General features: G+C 43.6%; 1 protein-coding gene across 1 annotated transcript; it reads left to right on the plus strand.

The window, feature by feature from the left end:
- The first annotated feature begins 590 nt into the window (after positions 1-590).
- Positions 591-13270, plus strand: ireb2 (iron-responsive element binding protein 2). The gene is made up of 22 exons (XM_075470380.1): positions 591-643; positions 3420-3506; positions 3796-3961; positions 4181-4318; positions 4513-4755; positions 5078-5147; positions 5352-5535; positions 5746-5885; positions 6565-6736; positions 6986-7086; positions 7392-7508; positions 7654-7813; positions 7903-8038; positions 8169-8253; positions 8672-8828; positions 9119-9243; positions 9410-9514; positions 10536-10678; positions 10900-11047; positions 11269-11391; positions 12446-12631; positions 12708-13270. The coding sequence occupies exons 1-22, from the start codon at positions 619-621 to the stop codon at positions 12867-12869; spliced, it is 2973 nt and encodes a 990-aa protein (XP_075326495.1). The 5' UTR covers positions 591-618; the 3' UTR covers positions 12870-13270.
- The last annotated feature ends 1397 nt before the right edge of the window (positions 13271-14667 follow it).

Below are 14667 nucleotides of genomic sequence, written 5' to 3' on the forward strand. Positions count from 1 at the left end.
TATATTTTATTCTTATGTTGAATTCAACTGAGGTTAAAAAAAAGAGAGAGAACGCCTGAGAATTGTATGTTCAAGTTAAGGATATTAAATAAAATGATTTTCATGTGATAACCACTGTGTTGCTCTACTTTTGGAGAATCATCGCACGCGTTGTATGTGTGAGGGGGTACTCAGGCCAAAAAAGGTTGGGAAACACTGCCATATATGATAGTAGAAGATACTGAGATCATAGCATCCACTGTCAGAAGTAAGACAGTTTCTTAGTATTTGTTGTAATAATTTTCTAATTTTGTAACTAAGATAGATTTATTCAACTTTATTGGGTGAAAAGCTGTGGACAACTTAAGAAAAAGCCACATAAATGAAATTAGTTGTTGTCAGATATGGCGAGAGCGTGAGTAAATTGGTTCCAGAAAGAGTGAGGTGAGCCATAATGTGATCACTTGTGCCTGATCATGATTTATAAACGTCTTTAGTTTGACTGTCTCGTTTAAGAAATGTTTACATTTTTACTTCGTTAGCGATCGATGGGTGGGCGTGGCCCTACAACTCTGTGGTCTGATTGGTCGGTTCCGTGTGCAGGAGTGAGAACGGGTCGTGTTAATTTCAGAAGTCATCATGGCGCTCGCTGCCCCAATCAAAGGTAAAGGGATGTCTTCTGCGAACCTTCCACAGAAAGCTGTCATTCGATACACCTTTTCATTTAACGGGCAAAAAATCGTTTTAACATGGCGTCCTGACTCCAAAACGGCCTTCGTTTGCTTAAAGCTAACGTTATAGGAGTTGAACCGGCCTCACTCTGACGTGAAAGCTAGCATTAGCTAGCTTGATGAAGCTTACCTTACAACTTAGCAATAGCCGGTAAATTAAAGCCAGTGCTGGAAGATATTGTTGTATTTGCTTCAGTCTTAATGTCACAAATTCAATTAACACTTCTTAAACGTATGTTTTATGTTAACTACCGTGTCATTTGTTATCTCCTTAAGACATTCAGCCAGTCGCACGATAACAACTAACCGCAAGTGTGCCTTACGATGACAACCTGTGTTCTTCGCTAGCTTGATCCTTGTTTAGCTTTGTACCTCTCCTGCTCACCTTGTAATTACGACACGTGCCAAAACGACTAAATGTAAAGTGATCGCAGATCTTAGTGTCATAGCGACGGCAATACTTGCCGATGGGCACTTTTCTGTGTCAATTTTTGTTGTGTCTAAACGGGGGATTTGTTTCGATCTTTTGATTATGTGCAGACGTTTTCCTTATAAATGACAGTGTTGAGGTGGAAAATTACTGAAATTATAGTGGAAGCTTGAAGCTTAATCTTGGTTGTACATCTTCATTTAAGTTATTGAATGAGGATATGCTGTTTTAGCCATTCGCACGGCCCATTGTTCAATCAGTGAGGGCGTTGCAAAGATGCGTCTTCAGAGGGATTTACAGCTCATCGGTTTGTGTTTTTGTTGCATCGCTCGAATGGTGTATGATGCTTCTGCCAATTTTTGCACTCTGGCTGCTTTGCATTGGTTATGGGCAGCATTATTTTCGCACGCAGTTATTAAGAAGTGGTGGGCATAGCTGCCGGGCCTGACAAAAGCCTGTCAGTGTTGCAGGAAAATGAGATGCTAAGTCGGACACAGAGTAGCTGGTTGTCTCCAGCCGGATTGGGAACTCTCTGACTAAAAGGATAAAAATAAAAAATAAAGATACAAATGAGTCTGGTACATTGTTTTATCTGTTGTAAATATCTTATCTTCGTTTTTTTGCGGGCAAACAGCTCTTCTGTCGGGATTCCACAACAATAAAAGCTATTTTGTTTCATGTGAATTTGGGTTAATTGAGCTAAATTACAGCCTTTGGCTCATGTTCCCTCCCCCTCAGCAGCGATGATCATGCTCCTGCTGCAGTTCTGCTCCACTATTGAATGTGTTAAGAGGAAATGCTGCAAATGAGGGAGGAAGGAACCCTCTCAGTGTATGTCTCTCATATTATATCAGCCTTCCATCTCCTTTGGAGGAATTTTGCGTAACCAGTTTTCTGTTGATGCGTCTACATTTGATTCTTTTGAAGGACTTGACTTTCACATCTGCACCTTGGGGTTCTTCTTTTACTGTATTCATCTGGTCAGAAATCATTTAAGGCACGAAAATAGATATTTAGTGTGTGATAGTCCACAAACGTGTCGATATCAAAGTAAGGAACGTGAGAGCTGAACTTGCTGCTCGATGTCTTGTTGAGAGACTGAGATCTGATCTGCCAGGGTCGAAGGATTAGTGGGTATTCAGCACTTGCACTGCTAGGGTTTTCTTTTTATTATTATTATTATTATTATTTCCTCCACATCTCAAGATTTAACAGCTACAATCTGATTTTATCAGCTCCCTGCATTTGATCCAAAATTACAGTATTATGCCAAAGTCCTTTTTCTCAAATTGTCAATAAAAAGGGAAATACAGTATGTGAGCCAAAAGCAATGTTTAGTGTATCTGGAGTAGATAATATTTTATTAGGCCTATCGCTTCTTCTTTTTTCCTCCACTTGTCAAGTTTCCTAAAAAATCTTTAGGAAAAACTGCACACCGTGCAGAGATATGTGCAGTGTTCAGCTATTAGCTCTTTGGAATAAACCTCGTTGGTGCAAAACTACTACTCCATTTAAGTCAAACTGTGGGACTTTTGTGTTTACAAAGTTGCAACGAAGAAATAGGAACGAATGGTGCGTCTTTGGGACGGACTGCTCATGACAAAGTGCCTAAAGATATAATTTCTAATTAGTTCTTTAAGTTTTCTGTTATGTGTAGAAGCAATACTGATTCGTCCCTTTTTTTGTTTGTTTTATGCTTGATTGAAAATGGTTGGGAGAAAAAAGACTGGACTGAAAATAGGGGGAAAAAGCAGCCGATGTACGAAGAAGAACTTTTACTCAAGACCATTTGTAAAGATTTTTAAACTAATACAACAATTTGTTTTTTTAACGGAGCTTTAGCCTCTTTTTTTTTCGCCCCAAGCTTTTCATGTTTGTGCATACATCACTTTAAAAAAAAAAAAAAAAACAGATTTAAACTAAAGATAATACCAGTTGCCTTTATGTTGCATCGCTTAAGATGGACACCACAGCTGCTACTGAATGAAATCACTTATATGACATGGTATTTTGAGCCATTATTAAAATGCAGTCCTTCAGTCGATTAAATCAAAATTGTTTAAGCCAACTTGCTTTTAAAGAGTACCTCCTTGGTTCAATGTTTGTAAGAATATTAGTTTTTATGTTAGTATGAGAGCGTTTGATTGTTTAACCTGAAAGTCCAGGCAGATAAAAACTCATATTTAGTGTGACTCCAGCTGGAAATTTCCTCAACTTGTAAAGCCGAGGCTGGAATCAGAGCTGTGTTTTGATTAAAAATGTTTATATCTCCTCTGCAGAGCACCCGTACGGCCATCTAATCGACACACTGGAAGATGGCGGGATCAAGTTCTTCAATCCACATAAATTAAATGATCCGAGATACGGTGAGTTCAGGCCCTCTCACAGGAGACTTCTGCAAGACGTGTTTTTAAGATTTGCTTCGGAGACACTTTATATGTTTGGGTTTCCTGCTGTCGTGTCCCAGGATGGCTGTTAAAACATGTATGCATGTGAGAAGGCTTAAAGAACAGTTGTTGTAAACCTACCTGCTGGCCAAAGTTGCTCTTGAATGAACACTGAGAAGCAAATTGAGAGCAAATGAACGGCTGCGTAGCACGAACAATGAACGGTTCAATTAAAGGGCATCGCCTCTTGTTTGTTTGCACCGCCTAGACAAACTGCCTCTGTCCATCCGTGTCCTTCTGGAGGCGGCAATTCGCAACTGTGATGGCTGTTACACAAAAGAGGAGGACGTGCAGAACATCTTGGACTGGCAGCAGCAGCAGAATAAAGCCGAGGTGCCGTTCTCTCCGGCGCGAGTCCTCCTGCAGGACTTCACGTGAGTTCTCAGGCTTTTAATTCAACAACAGTCCTCAGTGCTGTAAGACTTAGCTCAGCCTTGTCTGATATGTGGCATCATAGTCTGGCTTTGTCATCACCAGCTGATTCATTTGTAAGTTATGAGAGTACGAAGCAGCTTTGGGTTCTTCATATTTATGGTACTATAAAGCTCTGAAGGGAGGTTCATTCTGTTTCTCCCCCTTGTTTCTATTAACAGTGGTATTCCTGCCATGGTGGATCTGGCAGCCATGCGCGACGCTGTTGCCAAACATGGCGTGGACCCTGGTCTGATCAACCCTAAATGTCCCACGGACCTCATAGTCGACCACTCCTTACAGATCGATTTTAGCAAATGGTGTGTTTACTTTGCCATCCTCCTTTTGTAATCAGCTGAAAGAAATAAGAGCATCATGGAAGAAGTTGGACACACATGACTTGATTATTGGTTGTTTAAAGCAGTATTGAGAATATTGGTTCTATAGTGAGGACGCTGCTCTGCTTTATAAGTTTTGTCTTTAAATGTTTCTTTTTCGAATGTTCTACTCACAGTGCCATACAGAATGCTCCCAACCCCGGCGGAGGGGAGAGTCCGAACCACAGCCAGGCTCCGTCCCGTTCAGTACCCGCCAGGCTTCCATCCAGAGGCGGCTCGCAGTGTGGAGGACAGCGAGGCTCCTGCAGCAAAGCGGCCTGCAGCGACCTCCCGGGCCAACCGGGCCGACCTCCAGCCTCTGTCCAGCAGATTGAGAATACACCTCTCCTCTGCCCCTTCCACCTGAAGCCCGTCTCCGAGTAAGTTTTGAAAGGCAACGAGGATGTTACGGTAATTCATTTGAAACTGAAAAAAATATTTGTCTGTGAAGAGGATGTAAGCAGTTCTGTTTTCATCTCGTGTTGTTCGCATCTTCGTTTGCTTCCAAGTCTGCCGGATTGCAACGTTGCAGTTTGACTAAAATGAGTCATGTGAAGAAGTGATGCAGCTTTTTAATCTGTCCCTGTGTGTTTTTTTTATTTTTTATTTTTGGATGACTCACATGTTAATCAGTTGTTTTCTCACTCAGGGCAAAGGAGATTTTAGGAAGTTCACTGTGGCTTTGTGTTTTTTGTCCTGCAGACCTGACACAGCCGTTAAGAACCAGGAAATGGAACTGATTAGAAACAAAGAGAGGCTGAAGTTCTTTAAGGTACCAAAGAGACTCACTCTATAGTGACATAGATGAAACACACGCACTGCTGACATGAGCAAATTAGTTTGCCAGAAAGAAGCTCAACGGGTAGATTTTAGGAAATGAAAACTGTCATTGATTAAATCTTAAGAAGTCTGTTAACTTTTTCTTTTCTTTTTTTTTCTGTTGAATGTTAACGTTTTTATTGTGTTTACCAAACAGTGGTGTTCAAAAGCATTTAAGAACGTGAACGTGGTTCCTCCGGACGTCGGTGCTGTCCACCAGGTGAATTTGGAGTATCTGTCCAGGGTGGTGCAGGTCAGCGACGGTTTGATCTACCCCGACAGCGTGGTGGGAACCGACTCTCACACCACCATGATCAACGGCCTGGGCATCCTCGGCTGGGGTAAAGCATCCTCACCCTGACACTTCCAGCAGCTGTTGACTTTCTTTCTTTTTTTCGAAATATATTCTAATTATTATTATTTCTTCTTATTATAAGGAATCTAGAACTGTTTGACTAAATGCTGAAAGAGAGAGCGCTCCGTTTAAGAGTGAGTCAAACCTCTCCGCAGTTCGGAGTGCTGAAAGTTTTTTTTTTTCTATCCTGCACCAGGTGTTGGGGGAATTGAGTCGGAGGCTGTGATGTTAGGCCAGCCAGTTTCTCTGACCCTTCCTCAGGTGGTGGGCTGTAAACTGGTGGGCTCCATTAACCCCATGACCACATCTATAGACATAGTCCTCGGCATCACTAAGGTAACGCTCCCGCTTTCTTGAACGTGTTATGTTTCTGGACCCATACGTAAAAACTAGGGCTGGGCAACGATTAAAATTTTTAATCTAATTAATCACATGATTTCCCTGATTAATCACATTAATCGCATTTATACGCAAAATCCAAAAATGAATTCAAAAGGAGCGTATAGCTTTTAGCATTTAGTTTTATTTTAAATGTGCTGCCATATGAATGAAAGTGCCATAACATTTGTTGTGCAAACTCACTTTTAACATCAGCATCTTTATGTAGTTTTTATGTAGAAGCCTCGCTCCACTGTCTGTCTCGTTGAATGACTTCCTGGTATCATTTGTGTGTTTTGCCTTTAAGTGATATTTTAGACCGGAACTACTACGGTGATAAGACAATTCAACTTGGCTGTAAATGCAGGAGTTTTTTTTTTTTTTTAATTATTTATTTTGAAATACGGGCTTTTATGTTGAAACAAGTATAACAGGAAGTAGCGTCGGTTAGCTCCGTGAGCTGCACACATAAAACCTGCGTTAATGCGCGATAAAATATTTATCCACGTTAAATAATTAACAAGTTAACGCGATAGAAACGAGTTAACTCGCCCAGCCCTGGTAAAAACACACCAAACCTGCCCTTTAATGTGTATGTATGAGCTGTATGTTCTTATTTTTGTCTCTGTTTTCTCAGCACTTGCGACAAGCTGGAATCGCTGGGAGGTTTGTTGAGTTTTTTGGACCTGGTGTCTCCCAGCTCTCAGCTCCCGATCGAACCACCATTGCCAACATGTGCCCAGAGTACAACGCTACTGTCAGCTTCTTTCCCGTCGACCAAGTTACGCTAAAGCACTTTAAAAAGACAAGTGAGTCGCCCAAGTGCTGCACTTTTAACCAGCTTTCCCTCAAAGCTGCGAGATTTGGGTGCGCCCTCTCCTGTTGTTTAGCTTCTGTCTGAATTTACATCTGTAGAAGCTCTACGTGCTATGCTCTATGTCTTGGTTTCATGTAGAATTGTTGGCTTAAACAAAGGCCATGTAAGGCATTTGCATCCCCAGGTTTTGTGACAGGATCCTTTGGCTTATTCTTTAACGTCTCATAATTGACCCTTCCAGATTTTACCCAGGAAAAACTTGAATTGTTGGAGTCTTACATGAAGGCTGTCAGACTTTTCCGAAGCTATGAAGAAACCTCAGAAGACCTCCAGTACTCTGAGGTAATTCCACAGCTCAATCCAAGCTGCTCCTCTCTGACAATAGCATTGGAAAAAAAACAAAAAGAGACATGTTTCTGTCTAAATTTTTTACTGTTTACAACATTTTCTGATTAAAGATTAATTTAATTCTAATGGAAAATTGTGTTGTTTGCCCAGAAAAGAATGAATGACTATCTAACATGCTCCATTTTGGAGCATTAAAAGATGAACTACAGCCAGTGACTGCATCGTTAGTGTGCCTTGAGATGACTTTTGTTGTGAATTGGCACTATATAAATGACTGAGTTGAACTGATGTCTGTGCAGGTGATTGAGATCAATCTGAGCTCCATGGTGCCCTACGTGAGCGGACCAAAAAGGCCTCAGGACAGGGTGGCGGTCAGCAGCATGAAAGAAGACTTCCAGAGTTGTCTTAATGAGAAGGTAACCTGCAAAGAAGACCTCGTAAAACTATAAGATCAGTATTTTTTTTTTTTTTACGCGGGAGATACTGTTTGTTGACATTGTTTGTTTCCCGGTTGCTGAGTGCGATAAAGACGGTAAAAATCTGTCTGTTGCGCCGCCTCAGGTGGGTTTTAAAGGCTTCCACATCGCTAAGGAGAAGCAGGAGACTCGCGTTCCTTTTCTGCACTGTGGCCAGGAGTACCAGCTGGCGCACGGCTCGGTGGTCATCGCCGCCGTCATCAGCTGCACCAACAACTGCAACCCGTCTGTCATGTTGACCGCAGGTAAAACAGCCGAGGGAAGAGACTGAATTCCTTTATGCCATATGGACTTCTGCTCTGATGAGTGTAAAACATGTATTTGTTATTTTCAGGTCTTCTGGCCAAAAAGGCCGTAGAGGCCGGGCTCGTGGTCAAGCCTTACATTCGGACCAGCCTGGCTCCTGGAAGTGGGATGGTCACGCACTACCTCAATACCAGTGGAGTCCTGCCTTACTTCAGCCAGCTGGGGTAAGCGTTTGGACACAACGCGCACACAAACGCCAGATTATCACCGAGGCAGCTGGGATAAACCGGCGTTTGCAGCTCGGTTTGAGTTAAAGTTGAGTTAAAACGGCAAACGGTGTCCTTTCCGTCCCAGGTTTGAGGTGATCGGTTACGGCTGTGCCACCTGTGTGGGGAACACGGCACCGTTACCCGAAGGTGTTGTGGATGCAATCAAACAGGTAAAACCTGCAGGCTGCGGCAGTGAGCCTTTTCTCCGTCTCTTTTTTTTTTCAAATATCTTTATTGGGTTTTATTACTTTACAGAACACTTGAACTGTGACTACAACACGTCACAGAACCAGTATCACACACACACACACACACACACACACACACACACACACACACACACGCACACACACATAATAATAAGTAAATAAACAAACATTACATTCCATATTCTATAATGCTCATGTATGGTTCCCAAAGATGAACAAAGTTTTCCCTTAGCAATATATGTTAGTCTTTCTAGACCAATGCACTCTGAAAGTTCTTTTATCCACTGTTTCATGGAAGTAGCCTCTGTATTCTGCCAATCTCCGTCTGTTTTTAGTGTTTCATAAGCAGTAGAAGTTATTCTACTCTCTGTGGTTTCAGGGGGATCTGGTGGCCTGCGGCGTGTTATCCGGCAACAGGCACTTTGAAGGCCGCCTGTGTGACTGCGTGCGCGCCAACTACCTGGCCTCCCCCCCTCTGGTGGTGGCGTACGCCATTGCAGGCACTGTGGGAATCGACTTTGAGAAAGAGCCTTTAGGTAGGGGAGGCTCTCTTAAGCTGTTTGTCTTAAGGCTGAAGATCATCTGGGGATTTGGGGAATTTGGCTGATTACAGCGTGTGTGAGCAAGTAGTGACGCAATGTCCCGAGCAGGCAGGTATCAACAGGGCGAAAAAGAGCTGTTTTTGTTGTTTTTTTCGTTAGAATCTGTACAGAACTTCTGTAATGACAATCTTCAGATATCTTTATAGTAGAAATGTCTTACAGAAATCTTTGTGAACCTCCTGAAGAGTTCACACAGAAATAACTCAATTTTGTTGTTTGTACAGGTTTGACATCAGAGGGGAAGGAGGTGTTTCTCCACGATATCTGGCCATCCAGAGAGGAGGTCCAGCAGACTGAAGAGGACACAGTCATCTCCTCCATCTTTAAGGATCTCAGGGGAAGGATGGAGGTTAGGAGATGAGACGGATAGAGGACTCTGTTTTCATTTAAAAAAAAATTCTGACAAACATGACAAAAACAAATACAGGACTGCGTGATTTCATCATTCCATGTTTGTTGTTGATTTTACTGGAAACAAGGAAATCAATGTTTCCGTGCGTTGTGCTCTTTTCCAGAAAGGGAACACGTTTTGGAAAAACATTGAATGTCCAGACTCGGTTGTTTTCCCGTGGGATCCCAAGTCCACATACATCCGTTCACCGCCGTTCTTCAGCAAATTGGTGAGTCCTCCGCTCTTCCTGGTTTACGCTCTCCGGCTGCAGGTGGATCACAGTCTTATCTCGTGGCTTTCTCTGCAGGGTTCCCCACGCAGTCCTGAAACATATGGAATTAGTTTTCAGTGTTTTCCAGATCTTTAAGTTTGGAAAAAGGAAAAATATTATTAAAAAGTCTCTTTTGCTCGTTCCAGCAAGCAAGCCTCTTTCACATATGTTAAATATAAAAGGCAGTTGGATGGAGTCGGCCACCATGATGGCACTTCTTGGGGTTTCTAACAGTTTGAGCGTTATAGCCATCGCTATTTTGATTTTTAAAACGGCGCATTTTGAGTCCTGTGGAAAGGACACTATGGGAGACAATGTGGACCGAATTCCAAATCTGAAAAACTAATTATCTAACCCAAAAACAGCCTTGATGCGGTCTAGTTTTTAATGCTGTTTCGCTGTGTGGGGGAGTCGGCTGATGTCATTGAAAGCTTTATGGTTGTGTTCATCGTAGGTTCCATTACTACCAGGATGACACAAGACTTAACCGACACCAGGAAAATATTCATCTTTCACTTTTCATAACAGACTTTTGGTTCTTTTTTCTTTTTAACAAAAGAGACATTCTGGGGGAACCAAAATATCATCATGTTAAGCAGAAGTGAACAGAAATACAGGCAGAGCCAGTGGTTTACATCCTCTTTGGGGGAGGATCTCATTCATTTATGTATTGTTTTCGTCAGTTTGAATACAATGGAGTGGATTGGTTTGAATGAGCTTCAGTACCTAAAACCGCAACGTTCTGGCAAGGATTTGGCCACGAAGTAACATACGTGGTCAGAATGTAACATACGTGCGCACCATTGGAGCAGATGTTTGTACGCAGATGTCAAAATGCCCCCCAAAAAGGACAAATGAGCCTGAGAATTAAGCTCCAGAAAAGTATTGGAATCGTTCAACTATGAAAGAAATCTGTCCTCACTGAACCAACGTGGCTCACCATCTGACTTCCTCCATCTCCAAATCTTCTTTGTCTCAGAGTAAAGACGAGCCGCCGCCCCAGTCGATAGAAAACGCTCACGCCTTACTCTTCCTTGGAGACAAAGTGACCACGGACCACATCTCGCCAGCAGGAAGCATCGCAAGAGTCAGCGCTGCCGCCAAGTACCTGCAGAGCAAACGGTCAGTTTAAAGCCCCGTCGGAGCGTTTATGCTTTCCCGCAGATGTACGGGGGCACTAAATATACGTGCAGGTGAATGTTTCAAAGCACCTGGAACCGCTCGGCACATTCCTGCTGTAGGGACCGCACGGCCCAGAGACGCAGGTCCCCACGGAGGACCGTTTGTTTATCACAGAACAAGTTCAACTGGACTTTCATTTCTCTTTGAATATTTCCCCTCAGGCTGACGCCGCGGGAGTTCAACTCGTACGGCGCTCGCAGAGGCAACGACGCGGTGATGACCAGAGGCACGTTCGCCAGCATCAAGCTCCACAATCGGTTCATCGGCAGACCGGGCCCAAAGACTCTGCACGTTCCTTCAGGCCAGACAGTGAGTCCACACCGAAGCAGACCGGCAGCCTGCAGATGTGTTTATGAGGGCTTTACACGCCTCTTGCACAACACCGCGGTCAAATCTGTGACCTTTGAGCGGCAGCGTGTGTGTAGCGTTGTTGGAAGCTGCAGGTTCTGCCCAGTTTAACAGCCTGTTGTCTTTGCCTTGTCTGACCTGCTGCTGCTGCCGGCTCCTCCTCTTCCCGTCCCTGCGGCCAGCTGGACGTCTTCGAGACAGCTGACCGCTATCAGAGAGACGGCACCCCCCTCATCATTCTGGCTGGCAAAGACTACGGCTCTGGAAACTCCAGGGACTGGGTGGCCAAAGGACCATACCTGCTGGTAAAGAGCTGCGTCCTCAGTTGGCTTTGGCCTAAGTTTTTATTTCCATTAATGTGGCACATTTGCATTCCTGTAGTTTTATCTTACAAGGAAGAATGGATTTCCCTCGAAAAGTGACTGATTGGATTATTAGTTCATTTCCTAAGCAGCAGCTCGAGCCCCCGTTTTCAGCAGTCAGAGCCAATGTTCCCGCTAAGCCGCGCGCCTGCGCAATCGCGCACTGCTCGCACATTCTCTGCGCCAAAGAAAATCTATGCAGCGCATAAAATAAAATTCAACCTTAATTAATATCTAATACCAGACCTAATGTTTTTCTGTACCATTTGTCAATGTAACGCAGTGAGTGACGGGTGTTCAGCCAATGATACCATACGGTTTACTTACGCTATGCAGCCAATCAGAGCATTGATAGTGTTTGCATATATGCCCTGCCCATACGCGCCGTGCAGGTTAGCTAGCCAACAACAGTGCGAGTTAGGAGACGCCCCTTATCAGGGCGAAACGAACGGGCAGCGCCAGCGACACATCCACTCACCAAGCCAAAGTAAAAAAAGAAATACGGTTCTTTTAGGATGGAATGGCTGTCTGAGTATGTGCAAATAGAAGAAGAAGCGGTGAAACTGGGTGAAATTTTTTCTTTTTCGAGGGAGAAAGGTCTACTCTGCAAAACAAGGCTGCAAGCATGACTCTTCCCTTGGCCAAAGCATGACTTTCACATATAACATATAACATACTACACATCTCATGAACAACAAGATTTTTGTCTTTTTCTTTTTTAAGTGGGCCAAATCGCTTCTATTAAAAGTAAACTAATGAAAATCGCTGCTCTGATTTGATTCTTTTAATAAGCCGTGTAACTTGCTATGATCCAAGGTTTTGAGCAGGTGTGATGCTGGTGTGTGGCCACAGCGTGCACATCTGATGTTGCTCACAGTGGTCCTCAGTGTGCTCAGGGAGCTTGTGTGTATGCCCAGACACATGAAAAATTAGAGGGAACATTGGTCACAGCACTAATTCACTTGTTGTTTTGGGTGTTAAACCTCTTTGCCCGCAGGGGGTCCGCGCAGTCATCGCTGAGAGCTTCGAGAAGCTCCACAAGAACCAGCTGGTGGGAATGGGCATCATGCCGCTGCAGTTTCTGTCCGGCCAGAACGCCGACTCGCTGGAGCTCAGTGGGAAGGAGAGGTTCAGCATCATCCTGCCAGAGAGCCTGAGTCCGAGGCAGCAGCTCACCGTGAAGGTACGTAACGGCGCCGACGGGCTGACGCGGTGCCAGCGGGTTCTAACTCGGGTTCTGTTTCCGTGTCCTCCTGCAGACCAGCAAAGGGACGTCCTTCTCTGTCACCGCGCTGTTCGACTCCGAGATGGACGTTGTTTTCTTCCAGCACGGAGGGCTTCTTAGGTACGTCGCTCGGACTTTGCTCAAAACCAGCCTGCGACCTGGACTCAACCCGGCTGAATGTGCTCCATGTCCATGAGCAGCAGCCGTCTTCACTTTAAGTCCTCAGCCTGGACGGGGGAAGGGGGGGAAAAGAGGCTGATTTCTTCTTTTTTTTTTTTTTTTTCTTGTAAGTTTGAGCTGGATTAGTGTCCACAGACTTATGGAACATCACTTTTAAGACCTTTACACGAGCCGCTTCTAAGTTGCTGCGCACAGATGTTTCAGCACTGGCAAGGGCAGCATTTCACCTCACATGAACATCAATCCAAACGCAAGAAGAAAATCGGATTTCTCTCAGTACGGAGATTTTTTTTCCTGTCTTTTGTGTCTTGTTGCTGATGTAAGGAGAGTGTTATTGTTTTCTGTTTATCCTGTTTCAAAAGGCTAAATTGGTGCTTGGTTGTATGGCATGAATACAGTTTTTCAGGGTGCAGTAAAGCCCTTTTTGTTTAGTTTTTTACCCCCCCCTCTATTTCCAAGTGAGATATTGAAATATTACCAGAATTAGCCATCTTACTGATAATATTTCTTTAATCAGACCTTTTACAGAAAGTACACCTGTCACTGTAGAAAAATGTTGCTTTTGCTGTGCCTGGTGTCAGTGAGCCGCCCTCATAAAGATGGCCGACACTCTGCATCCCGTCAGAACAGCTTTCCAGTGTCACCAGGCTGCCGTTCGGCTGCCCGCCTCCAGTCTTGGTGCTAACTGAACGACTGCTGTGGACCTTTTCACGTGATCCTCTGTAAAAAAAAAAAAAATTGAATAACTGCATTTCCTCAAGTCGTTAAGATTATTAACATTATTATCAGCGCTTTAGCTGAGTGGCAGTTTTGAGTTTTTAAATGAAGACATAAAAGCTTCTTTTTTTTTTTGTTTTGTTTTTCTTTTTTCCTTTTGTGTATGCGCTCTGCTATCTGCCAGCAGGACATTATGAAAGCATCCAGCCGGTGCGACGCTTCACATCATCTTCGGCCTGGACCGGAACCACATCATATATTTATTTCACAGACCGCTCGAAATTCTGCCAGTTGTGTTTCTGTTGAGTTCCTGATAACTACTCTAATGTGTCATACGTTGAAACCACGAACAGTCTGAAACTTTGGCGTAGCTGTTGATCATTTTAAGAGTTAAAAAACTTTTCTTTTTCTGCTTTGTCCAAACTGCCAAAATGAAGTGGAGCGAGGGGCGAGCTTCTGTTTTCTCTCGTTGTTTTGGTGCCTCGTGACGATCGTAACAAGCGCAGCTCTCTCGTGGGTTTCAGCTCCGCTTCATATTACAGGATGTTTAAAGTTAGCAGTTTCTGCCTTCAGTTTGTTCTCTTAGTTGGAGCAGGTTTTTATCAGTGACGGCGCGAAACATTGTGGACTGAAGTGTGCACCGTTGTTCTCGTGTGCGACAGGTTCACTTCCGCTGCACACGAGAGGAGTTCGCATCGCTGCATCCATATTGTAAATAGTTTTTAATAAATGCCAAAGCAAAGCCGGGCGCTGTTGTGGTCTGTATGAAGTGCTCTGTTCAAAGCTTTAAGAGAATGACCCAGCCGATGTCAACTGTATGAAGGTCACACTTAGCCTTTTTTTTTTTTTTTTTTTTTTAATAATGCTTGCACCTCAGTCAGATTATGTGAGCATGCTGAAGTTTAAGACTTTTTTTTTTAAATAAAAAAGAAAAGTCTCAAAAGTTCTGACGCACTCGTGCAAAGCGACGTTTTCTTCATCCAGAAAAAGACGAGAAACCTGATTAAAATGCCTCCATTCCCCTCAGAATGCCTGAGTCCTGTGATGGAGTCGCTTCAGAAATGAAATCCGCCTCTGTTTATTTTAGAGTTTAACAT

This window comes from Odontesthes bonariensis, chromosome 7 (assembly GCF_027942865.1).
Source record: "Odontesthes bonariensis isolate fOdoBon6 chromosome 7, fOdoBon6.hap1, whole genome shotgun sequence".
NCBI classification, from domain to species: Eukaryota; Metazoa; Chordata; class Actinopteri; order Atheriniformes; family Atherinopsidae; genus Odontesthes; species Odontesthes bonariensis.